At 34.3% G+C, this 12,865-nt stretch overlaps 1 protein-coding gene and 1 long non-coding RNA gene across 3 annotated transcripts in view; one reads left to right on the top strand and one right to left on the bottom strand.

Moving 5' to 3' along the window:
- Window positions 1-9,150, bottom strand: part of wnk4b (WNK lysine deficient protein kinase 4b) — a 108,842-nt gene extending 99,692 nt beyond the window's left edge. For both annotated transcript variants that reach the window (XR_015480704.1, XM_087244303.1), the window contains exon 1: window positions 8,208-9,150. Coding sequence is in view for 1 of the 2 variants with exons in the window: in XM_087244303.1 (XP_087100429.1) it covers window positions 8,208-8,840 (633 nt within the window). In the remaining variant the exon portion in view is untranslated. The remainder of the gene's footprint in view (window positions 1-8,207) is intronic.
- On the top strand, window positions 2,377-9,732 carry LOC141381185 (uncharacterized). Its single transcript, XR_015480705.1, has 3 exons — window positions 2,377-3,964; window positions 4,695-5,124; window positions 8,100-9,732. It is a non-coding gene; the product is annotated as an uncharacterized LOC141381185 (long non-coding RNA).
- Window positions 9,733-12,865: the final 3,133 nt, after the last annotated feature.

Below are 12,865 nucleotides of genomic sequence, written 5' to 3'. Positions count from 1 at the left end.
AGTTCACACAAAAACTAAAAATTCCTCACCATTTACTCACACTTAAAAGGCTATAACATTTTTATGAATTTCTTATGTTATTGGATATTCTGAAAAATGTTGGAGAAAGCAGCCATTGACATACATGGTTAAAACAAAAACAAAAAATACAATCAATGGCTGTTTGTTTTTTCATCATTCTTCAGTATGTCTTACTGTGTGTTTAACAGAAGAAAGAAACTCAAACAAGTTTGGAATAAGTGGATGATGAGTAAATTCTGAGTGAATTTTCATTTTTGGGTGAACTCTCCCTTTAATGACTAATATGACCCCAGCAAGTACTCTGCATCTGACATCGTGCATATTACACCATAAGGAAGCCTGGTTGAATATCTTGTCCGGTGCTCATTACTCAGTTTATGTGGGCTTATTGACATAACAGCCCACGCTGCTTGGAGGAGCTTTCAGAAGTGGAGAAAACAAAGTTTGTAACACACTAAAGCAAAACACTAATAAAGAGCATAAGGGCATCAATGAACAAAATTACATGTATTGGATTCAACGCTACAACATAATTATCAAAAAAAGGTCAAATTTGTTATATGTTAGAAACTAAATTTAAGTTGACTGTAAAGACAAAAATAACATCCAGCAGATTTCATCCACGTGATTTATCCTGTATTAAGCTCTGTGCTGCTTATGAACTAATAAGCTTACTTAGAGTTTGAATCCGAATTTTAAACTGTGTTGACAACACACACACAAAAAAAGGTATTAAACTAGAGGAAAGTTCAAACTTACTTAAAAAATGCTTGGTAAACCATTTTAACAATGAAAGGTGCAATATGACATAACCTTAAGATTCAAACATTAATCAGCCTAGGAAATTTCCTTTTAAGCAAAATGACATGTGAAGAAAAACACTGAATTTAAACTGCAATCATCTGTCTTTTAAGGTAATGATTTTTGTGCATCAGAGAAGAAAACATGCAGAGAAAATCTGATAACTAATAGTGCAAAGATCACAAATACAGTCATTGATCAATGACAAAACATCCCATATTGATGTCCAAATCAAATCAAAGGTGCAACAATGTATGAATTATATATAGCAATATATAGCATATTAAACGTAAGTGGTCTGCTTTATTGGTTTTATGTGAAATAATATTTAGTCTAGGGCTGCGTGATTTGGCCTAAAATCAAAATCTCGATTAATTGAACATTTTGACTCGATTTCAATTAATGATCAATTATTTTATTTATGATTTTGCCCTCATAGTTCAATGACAAGTTTCAAACAGTAAATATGCTCACATATTACAAATGAGACTTTTGAATGAAGGTGCATTACTTGATTTTAAAATACTTGAAGGAAGCACACACTATCTACTATGTATGATTATTTATTGATTGTCAATGCTGAACAACTACAAAACTGACCAATCACAAAGCTTGCACTTGTTGTGATGTGCAAGCTCATTGTTTGAGAGGTGCGCAGGTATGCTAAGGCTGCGTTGGACTGTATACTTGCCCTTGGCAGAAGTAGAATATCATAATAATATAATAAATATAAATCATAATATAATAAGCATAATTCAGCCTTAACAGAGCGGGGTCACGAGACTCCACACACTGTAGGGAAAGTAACTGAAAAAATGACCTGGAAAAATTAGGTCGATTATAGATTCTGAATGTCAATTTCGATTACTCTTCAATGAATTGCCCAGCCCTAATTTACTCATCAACAAATTAGAAACGTACTATCGAAGACAAAATTATTAGCCTTCCTGTGAAATTGTAATTCTTTTTTAATATATTTAATAAATCAGGGAAATTTTCACAGTATTTCCTATAATAGGCTTTCTTCTGAGGAAAGCTGTATTTATTTTAGTTTGGCTAAAAAACAAGCAGTTTTTAATACTAATAAAAATATGGGTCAGTATTATTAGCCCTCTTAAGAAATTATTATTTTACACTTTAAGCTGACAGCTAGTATCTTGCTAAATAAATAGAAGAATATTAAATTGTGGCAAATACAATAGTTACAATGCTCAGCATAATGGAGTACACCCTATTTTAAAAATTTTTATTTTTATCCATTTGTCAGTGACTACAGTCAATGTATTTTGGTGCATTTAAACAAAACAGATTTATTAAACTATATTTATTCAAATAATATTTTAGTCATCCAACATATTCAGAAATTGAAAGGTAATACAATTAAATTCAAGCAAATTTTTGCAAAAAACATAACTTACAAAATATCAACAAAATTTTCAATTGTTATGCTTGCCTTGATTTTTCCTCTTTTTTAAATTTATATTTAATATTTTTCTATAACATATAAATTTGAGTGTACTAGTTTTTGGACCATTATTGTAAGTTTTTTTTTTTAGATAAGCTCCAGATTTGGCTTCTTTAATCTAATGTATATGCACAAACATAATATTGTATAGCTTCCAATCAAAAATATGAATTTAAATGATAGATTTGTGAGGGGTGTGCTTATATATGCTAAGAACTGCATTAGAAGTTAGTTATTAAAAATATTAAAACCATATATACACACACACATTTAAGATGTTTAAAAATATTCTTGATAAATATTTGAAAAATAATTATAAAAAGCTAATAATTCTGCCTTCAACTGTAACTGATCATACTCATTTTGTTTTATTTTTGATTAATCCCAAATTGTTTTGCTGACAATAAAGAAAAATCCATCTTGTACTTTATACTTCATCAATAAATATTCTTGTTTTAAATGTGCCTAACAAGTGTTAAGTACATGCATTGTTACAATGAATGACTAAAAAACAAAACACATTCTAACGTATGGAAAAAAAAGCTGCATTACACTGCATTTCCTTTTTGACCTCATCCATTCATCAAAGGGTGAGTTGAGATATCGGCTGACTTTATCATTGTATGACACAATGACAAGCTAAATGCTATCTTTAGTTCAGTTCATTCTTATTTTAATTACATTCTTTCTTATCAACACTGCATCATGGTCATAAGACTAGAACCCCTCCTAAAAATACTGCAATTTCACTGACTAGCCTGTTGACTAGAGATAAAGTGATCCATTACACATCTCTGCACTGATACAATTACTGCTAAAAAAAAATCAGCGGATGCTAAGGGAGAGTTCACCCAAAAATGGAAATTCTGTCATCATTTTTCTCAACCTCATCTTGTTTCAAACATGTTTGAGTCACTGACCTCCAGGGTGTAAAGTAACAAATTACAGATACTCAAATTACAGTAATTGAGTATTTTTTCTCAGGAATTGTAATTTACTAAGTGGTTTTAATAATGTGTACTTTTACTTTTCCTTTGAGTACATTTTAGTGCTGTATTAGTACTTTTACTCCACTACTTTCCTTCAACCTGCAGACACTACTTTATTTTTTCATCGTCTATGGGGACTAGGAAAATCAGTCCTGTGATTCCTGTCCAATTAAATCGCACATTGAAAGTAAATCGCATCATAATGAACTACCCCAAGACATGGGCAATTTATAATTGCAGCAAACTGTTTGGAAGCATTAAAAGTTTCGTAGAAGATATCCAAAATCTTTACACGCATAGACCCAGAGAATGTTTAGATGCATGTCACTGATAAGAAGATGATGGATGTTTACTGTACGATGACCGAAATGGCCTTAAACACCCAAATAGGCACAAGAGGTCAACATGACGTCAGATTGACGTTGTACCCCAACGTCGTGAGGACATTGCATTTGGTTTAGAAATGAAAATCAGGTTGACGTTAGAACTCAACATCAGGCCGTTGTCAACGTCTAATGATGTTACAGCTTGACGTTGTGTGAACGTTATCACTATCAGATGTTAGATTTTGGTTGCCATGCCTAATGAATAAAGGTCAGTATTTGACATCCATATGACATTCGTTTATGTTGGCAACATTGGATTTTGGTCCCTTTCTAACACAACCTAATATCAACCAAATATCAACGTCATTTGACGTCGTTATTGGATATCAAAATAACGTTGTCCTTAGACGCTGGCTAGACGTTGTGCTAGCTAGGCAACAACTAAATGCACTACAATGTTACGTTTACACACATCCTCAAATTACATGTAAATGCATTAGCTTTTTACAGTGTAATACTACTCGAGTACTTTAGAAAGATTTTTTGTACACATACTTTGAGTAATATTTACAACAGATACTTTTACTCTACTTGCACTGCATTATTAGGGAAGTAATGGTACTTTTACTTGAGTATGATTTTTCACTACTCCTTCCACCACTGTTGACTTTTACTACTATGAATTTGAATGGCTCCCAGTTTTCTTATGAAATGCAGTAGTCAACATTTCAGCAACACTGATAAAAAATGATGTCTGCAAAATTGTTGCAAATAAGTTATGTTTGGAATTTAAACAAACAAATTAAATTTAGCAATGTTCAACTGTTTGTTTGTTTGTTTGTTGGCTTAAATTCAGCCCAAATAAATTGTTTACAACTACTTAAATCATTCAGTAAATCCAAGGAATCACTCATCCAAGGAATTCACTCATTTTCCCAGTGAAGTGGATCAAAATATTTTTAAAACTGTACTACACCTAAAAAGTTATGTTTGCTGTTAGTTCAAACTACTTATTTAAATTGAGCTGAAACAACATAATTATTGAGTTTTTTGAGGGACAAATCTATTGTTTTATGTTCAATCCACTTAAAGTTGTAAAAACTAATAAGTTAACTTAGCTTATGTTGTCCCAACACAAATCAATTGTGTGGAACTCGGCATTTTTAGTGTAAGGTGGGTGTTGTTCAATAGTTTTAGGACTTTAAAGTAAAGTTTTGGCCAACTTCAAATGTTGACTAGGATACAAACACACGCATCAATAACCAAATAAACTCACAAACGTTCATAAAACTCATGAACATGAATATCGTCTATCATTTTGGGGGTGAATATCTTTGAGTGACCTCCAAAAATAGACATGTCATACAACCCAATGTTTTAAATACAGAATGTATAAATTTAATAACGATTCAGTATCCAAAAGTTGCACGTTGAGGTAAAAATCGCATTCGCGTCAAGATATAGATAAGAAAACAGCTCTTATTAAAGATAGACACCTTACAAAACGGTGTTCGCTAAGGGGGTGTTACACCAAATTCTGCGACCGTCGTATTCTGTGACTCTAGTAGGCGCTGTTCTCACTGTTTAACTTAAACTCGCTCCCACAGGCGGACTGGACACGCAAAAAGCGTACTCTCACGTGAACGCGCTCGGCGCCCGTACACATTATATGAGCGCGTCAATATATTTCATCGTTCTCTGTTTACTATTATTCTTCTTGCCTTTGATATATAGATGTTAAGTTTACATATATTTAACAGCCTATCAAAGAAAGCATTTTACTATAATATGACCACTACAGCGATAGATTCTATCTATCTGTCTATCTGTCTATCTATCTATCTATCTATCTATCTATCTATCTATCTATCTATCTATCTATCTATCTATCTCTATCTATCTATCTATCTATCTATCTATCTATCTATCCATCCATCCATCCATCCATCCATCCATCCATCTATCCATCTATCCATCTATCTATCTATCTATCTATCTATCTATCTATCTATCTATCTGTCTATCTGTCTGTCTGTCTGTCTGTCTGTCTGTCTGTCTGTCTGTCCGTCCGTCCGTCCGTCCGTCCGTCCGTCCGTCCGTCCGTCCGTCCGTCCGTCCGTCCGTCCGTCCGTCCGTCCGTCCGTCCGTCCGTCCGTCCGTCTGTCTGTCTGTGTAGTTTGTCTAGTTTGCCTCGTTAATGCCTCGTTAATGCACCCAGGTTGCGTGTGCTGAATAAATTGTTCAATGCTAGTATCTAATCCCTCGTATTTCACACAGAAAAAAAAATGTTCTCCAAATGCAAACAGCTTACATGATAATAAAAAACTACAATTTTGATAATACATACACAAATAATCTACTGAAAAAAACATTTTTCAACAATTTGAACATTGAACCGATAATGAAAAAAATTTATTATTATTATTATTATTAATAAAATATGATATAATACAACACGCATGGTTCAATCAAATGGTTTGTAATAATGTTTCTGGACAGTTTTGCTCTCTCTTTCACTTTTCACTGCGTACTTGCATCTTTCAAAATGATATACAAGACTTTTTAATGCTCTTTTTAGTATTATTATCGTATCCATATTAAAGGACCACGTGTTAATTCATGCATAAGTATATAGATCTACACCATGGTTTTGTTTTGAAGTTTTTATTTGGTCAGCAAAAAACTATTTTTTTTTGCTTTTATTTCTAGCATTAAAGATAATTCTACACCTAATTTTATTTAAAGTTTATGCAGATTTTTTTTTTTTCCAAAATGCCAAATCACAGTCCTCCGTGCATGCCAAAACAGTTAGGAAAACCATTATAACTACCTTAAAAATACATATATAAGTGTTACCTGACATAGCCAAAATAAAAATAAACAAAAAAATGCAAGACTCTTCCCTGTCTTACTATCTTTTTCAAGTTAGGATTTTTTTTAAATCACACAACAGAAAATGTATGACACATATAAAAAAAGTGTTTTGTTTCATCACAATTTGTTTTAAAGAGGTCTTACACAGTTGTGACAAGACTTTGATTTACTGTGGAGAGTCTCTGCAGTTTGCAAATAATATCTCTGCAGTGGACAATGACAGGGAAAAATTGCCACGAGACTGCTGAATGAATCTTGTACTTTGTTTTTCACTGCATAAAAATAATCAAGTTGTGTGAAAAAAAGGTATAATTTGGAGATATTTTGCCTTTTGATATTTTTTATTATAGAATTGTGCAAATTTAGAAAATTTTAATTCAAATTTACATTTTAGAGATAAGTAATTGCCAAATTGTCAAGCTATTATTTCCATGGTAACTTTTTTCCCACATGACTAAGACCCAATTAACCCTTCATATAGTTGTATATAAATGTATATTTTGGTTCAATAGATGACCTTAGTGAGCTGTGCCACTATTGTGGGGAAAATAATATAGAAGTGGAAAAAGAAAGGGGAAACGTATACAGAAAACCATTACCTTGTTCCTGGGTAACCTTCTTTTAAAATAAGATGGCAATCTCAAAACACTTATTCCTTCGTTACAGATTTAGTGACACGTGTGACTGGAGGTATCACATGTGTTTGAGCCTGACCCCATGAAGCCCCTAACTGGGCAGAATGTTAATCCCATACCCTGTCTTTATGTTAATAGTTTTCAAGTAATTGTTAAGTTAAATGTTATCTTAGATTAAACCTTTTTGAAAATATACACATAAAAAACATTTCATTTTAAATTAAAGTATGCACTTTACTTATTTTAATTTGTGTGCGTGCATTCTATTAACCAGTATCTTACACACATTCCACATTTACTTTAATAATTTTCTTTTTAATTTAAAAGACAATTAAGAAATTCTATAAACATATTTAGGGAAACATTTAAAAGGGATCAACAGTAATCTACATAACTGCTTACAGGGGAAAAAAGGCTAAAACAAACTAGACTAATTACACAGACAGACAGAGACACAGACAGATAGATAGATAGACAGATAGACAGATAGATAGACAGATAGACAGACAGATAGATAGATAGATAGATAGATAGATAGATAGATAGATAGATAGATAGATAGATAGATAGATAGATAGATAGATAGATAGAGATAGATAGATAGATAGATAGATAGATAGATAGATAGATAGATAGATAGATAGATAGATAGATAGATAGATAGATAGATAGATAGACAGATAGACAGATAGATAGAATCTATCGCTGTAGTGGTCATATTATAGTAAAATGCTTTCTTTGATAGGCTGTTAAATATATGTAAACTAAACATCTATATATCAAAGGCAAGAAGAATAATAGTAAACAGAGAACGATGAAATATATTGACGCGCTCATATAATGTGTACAGGCGCCGAGCGCGTTCACGTGAGAGTATGTACGCTTTTTGCGTGTCCAGTCCGCCTGTGGGAGCGAGTTTAAGTTAAACAGTGAGAACAGCGCCTACTAGAGTCACAGAATACGACGGTCGCAGAATTTGGTGTAACAGGGGCCATTAAACATTTTTGTAGAACCTCAATCGACTGCACTCACAATTAGACAAGCACTGACATAAAATGTGACCTCTATTAAAGTAGCTGGCATTTAAATTTCTTACCTGAAGTTCACACCATGCAACCTCCACGGTGGTCTCCGTATCCAAACCTTTGTAGACGGTCTTAAAAGACCCTCTTCCAATTTCAATGTTGAATTTCAGAAACCTTCCGTCAGGTGAAGTCGCCACAGCTTTAGTCTCGACCTCATCCTTTTCCTCCTGCTCGCGTTTGCTCTCAAAAGGGGCTCTCGACAAAACCACTTTCTTCTGGGTGCTTTCATCGTCCGAGTCCGAACTGGCATCAGCCTCCTGCGCGCTGGGCTCCTCGGCGGCCCAGGTGTCCAGCGGTCGCGGGTCCGAGTTCTGCGTCTCAGGGGGTGAACTGGAGACAGGTGACATCGGAGGGGAAGAGTCCGTCTTTTTCTCCTCGTTGGCGTTTTCGGATAAAATGTTGTCGGCCGACCAAGAAAGTGTTTTTGTAAGAGGAGCGACGCTTTCCTGGGGCTCCATGGTGTGGAGTTTGTTGAACCTGTAGGCATTCCTCCTGGAGTTTGCCGAGTGTCTCCTCCGTCTCGGTGGCAGGCGCGCTGGGAAGAACGAGTCCGCGTCAAACCCTGCAGGCAACTTCGGGAAGCCGAGACCAGCCATGTCAACCTCAGCCTGAGACATTGGACCAGGTATCGGTGCAGTTAACATTAGAAATGCAGCGCGTAATCTAGCGCGTTAGATGTCCAGTATTTCTGCATAACAATTTAGCCTAACACAATCCTCCAGACCATAACAGCAGAACTTCTCCAGGAGCGCAATGCTGATTGTAGGCTATTTTTTAATAATGTCCACGCGATTATGAAATAATGCGAACGCAAGTTAAAGTACTGTAGAAATGTTAATCGATCAAATATTTGTTGAACATTGATTCGGTTATTTGAATTATCCGTATATCTTGCCTTGACGTTCGAGCGTCTCCACGGAGCGCATGCTGTGTCTTTGCTTTCCAAACGCAAGTGTGTCTATACGCTCTGCTCTGCTTTGCTCCTCCCTCTGGAAAAACACCTAAGCAATTAATCTGTCAGGGACCACTAACAGTCAAACTGCACTGCCTTTAATGCAGTCTCTTGGCTCTCTGACGGAATATACAGTTGTCTCTGTTATGGCAAGCCGTTGAAACGTTTATTTTGTGAAAAGTGTTACTTTTAAAATGTTTGCTTTCATAAATAGTAATTATTCCAATTTAAGTTTCTTCATTTTCTCTAGGTTCATTAAATACGTACAAGTAGATACTTTGTTCAATTAGAAGGATTTAGGTCAAGGTAAAATTTATTGTCTCCCGTAGGTGAAATTTGTTTCAGAAAAATAGGTTCTGCTGTACATAGACACCAACAAGACAACATGTAACATACAAACACATTAAAATCTAATCCTAAAATACCTCCTAATATAAATACGATTCCATAAAATCAGTAATTTTAATTTTTTTGTTTTTATAAAAATAAAATACCATGTGCCCCACTGCCCTCTGTTGTGCCAACCAATCCCGTTATCTTAATCTTTGACTGTCCTTCCCCACCTGCTCGTTGATCAACTTAATTGAAAAAGGAACAAAAGAATGTTTATATTTATTATACTTGCACAAGAGACCCTATATCTTTTGCCAGAATTCATCAGCTCATATTCCAAAGACAGCACATGTGAAGAATCAGATAAAATCTTGTTGGCTTGTTGGATTGTGCACAACTCAAAGATGTCTTTTAGTGAACCAAGTGTCTTAATCACCATGATTTTTCCTGCCACTCTCTTCAGGTTATTTACTTGGGTTTTCATTTATTCAATAGGACTAAACAGTAGGCTACTAAAGTTCATGAGCCGCTAAATTATTTTTGCAATAAATTTCATTAAGATCTGAAGTTTATGAAATGTAAAAAAAATAAATCTACAGTGGAGAAATGCTTTCTTAAAATCTTCTTTACATTAATGAAAATGAGGCTCTTTAAATGACTTTTACTAGGTTTTTACTTGGGATGGTTCACACAAAATAATTCTCAATATTTAGTCATTATTCACTTGTTCTAAACATTTTTTTCTTAAATGTCGAAAGAAGAGGGATGTTGGAAAGCAGCAGGCACTGACTTCAATATTTCATACTATAGATGGCATTGGCTGCTTGTTTCCAGCATTTTTCAGTTTCCTGTTTTGTGTTCAAGAGAAGACATTCATAAAAGTTTCAAACTACTAGAGCTTAAGTAAATGGTAAAGAAATGTACATTTTTGTGTGAACCATTAAAAAAAAAAAAACTTTTAAAAAACTGCTGCAGAAATTCACTCAGAAATTTTAAGCTTAATTTTCAACAGTGCTCACTCGGGCTGAATGTTTGATTTTGATTTTGAATGCATGATTGTTGTTTTACTTTTTCTTTTTTTAATTGTCGTTGAAGATTGGGACATTTTAAAAAAGATTGGATGAAGACTGGATCTCACTGTGACCACTTATAAATTATGATGAAATTATAGCTACTACAGTAGTAGTTTACAGACAAAATGGTGGGTAGCTAAGCTATGGTCAATGTACTTCACGTATTCACATTTAGCTTTTCTATTTCTGTTGGCAAAAGATACAAATCAATTATGGGACTGAAATTTTTAAAAGCCTCACACAGATGAGTCGATTTCCTTTCATGTGTTGGATTCCAATGTTTGAAATCAACTCTTACTTCCTAATGCCTCTGAATAGAGATATTGACTCTGTTTGGAATGGGCTATATGCACACAGACATATCATTTTCAGCCAGGCAGCCCAAGGGCTTCCGGTAAATTGTTTTTCCATTACAAAATTGTCAAGTTTCTTTAAAAATCAGCAATCTTCACTGCCTTTTAGACATACAATATGAAGTGGGTCTTAGCTTAATTTAAAAAATCAAAAAAATATTAGTCAATAAATGAACTTTTAATTAAGTAAACAAATAAAATTAAATTAAATATTCTAGCCACTATTAAATCAATGAATGTTGAAACTGCTTGCCACATGTCCATTGCACAAGTTAGCTTGGGTTTGTCATGATCATTACAGAATTGATAAGTTCAACTAGGTTCAGGGAACCCTGCGATTTTGAAAACTTCAAGAAACCGCTTTATAATGAACATGCAAAAGACCAATTTCAAATCCAGCTCATTTAAAAGTGAATGCACTTAACAGAGCCCACACATGGCTCCCATTACCTTTTTGATTTTTAAGAGTGAGCAGACTTTTCTTCAATTTTTTTACACTTCACAGATCAAAGTACCTCAGTGCCATTCTCATGAGATTGAATAATCAGAATACCTCATGACATTCAAATCATAGCCCAAGCTCAAAAATGACATTTTTAGAGTGTGCAGATTTTCCTTCAATTATTTTACACTTAACAGATGAAATTATTTCAGTGCAGTTCTCATGAGATTGCATAATTAAAATACCTCATGACATTCAAGGCATTGCCTAAGCTCAAAAATGTTTCATACATTTTTTTTGGCACTGATAATTGTGCGTTCCTGCTGTATTACATTAGTTTTATGAGCACATATCCAGGATTCCACTGCTTATCCGAATATTGGAGAGGTCATCTCTCCCTCAATGTGATCATGACCCTATGATCATGTTACAGTAAGTGGACTATACATAACAGACTCTAATAATAGGCCATCAGCTGATGAGTCATTTCAGAGTTGCATAAACATAAACATCAGGTTTAATAAAAACCCAACATGTTGATGTTGCTCCGTCGCGTGCCACTTGTTGATACACATCGATATCACTAAGGCATTTACATATTTAGTGAAGGAAACTGACAAATATATTTAATGGGTCAGTGTGACTTAATTTTATCCTATTCACATACAGCATGTATATATCACATGGCGGTACAAATAAATGGCTTGGCTTATTATTTGCAGCAACTACATTCTTAAGAACAGAGATGGCAGTAGTGAATCTTCCTTCACTCAAGCAGAAGTACAGACTGGTGTTTAAAACGACTAGTAGAAATTGAAGTACTGATTATACTTTTGTACTCAAGTAAAAGTAAAGTAGTATGGCCTTAAAAATGTATTTAAGTAAAAAATAAATAAATAAATAAATAAATAAAAAGTTTCACTAGGTAGATAAATATCCAGTCTCCCTCACAGTCCGAAGACATGTTTGGGTAAAAAGGTAGACAAAATTGTCCGTAGTGAATGCGTGTGTGAATGAGAGAGTGTATTGGGTGTTTCCCAGTACTGGGTTGTGGCTGGAAGGGCATCCACTGTGTAAAACAGTTGCTGGAATAATTGGCGGTTGATTCCGCAATGGCGACCCCAGGGACTTTTCAAAAAGGCACTTTTTTCACGGTATTAGATTAAAAGACCAGAGAAATCCCATGCAGTATTATCGGATATGGACAAAAGGCTCTAACCTTGAGCATTTACATGACATTTTTTTTAACTGGAATGAGTCTCTTTTGTTTATTTGTGATCCAATCGAACAAAATGTGTCATCTTATAGTGTAAACAGGGCAGCATCAGTCTTGTTAAAATCACTGACTCCCTCGTCTGCTTAATCATCATTCCCTTTCTCATAGTAATCTTCATAAACTAGCTTACATAATGTGCAAGACAGCCTCAATAGTATCTGAATGTAGCCTTTATGATGCAAGCTGAGATTGCATTGCTCAGAGATGCAATGTCAGATACAATGCGCTCAATGGAGCTAG

The sequence above is a fragment of the Danio rerio genome, chromosome 3 (assembly GCF_052040795.2).
Source record: "Danio rerio strain M-AB ecotype USA chromosome 3, GRCz13ab, whole genome shotgun sequence".
In the NCBI taxonomy this organism is placed as follows: Eukaryota; Metazoa; Chordata; class Actinopteri; order Cypriniformes; family Danionidae; genus Danio; species Danio rerio.
This window is presented reverse-complemented; position numbering and strand designations above follow the sequence as displayed.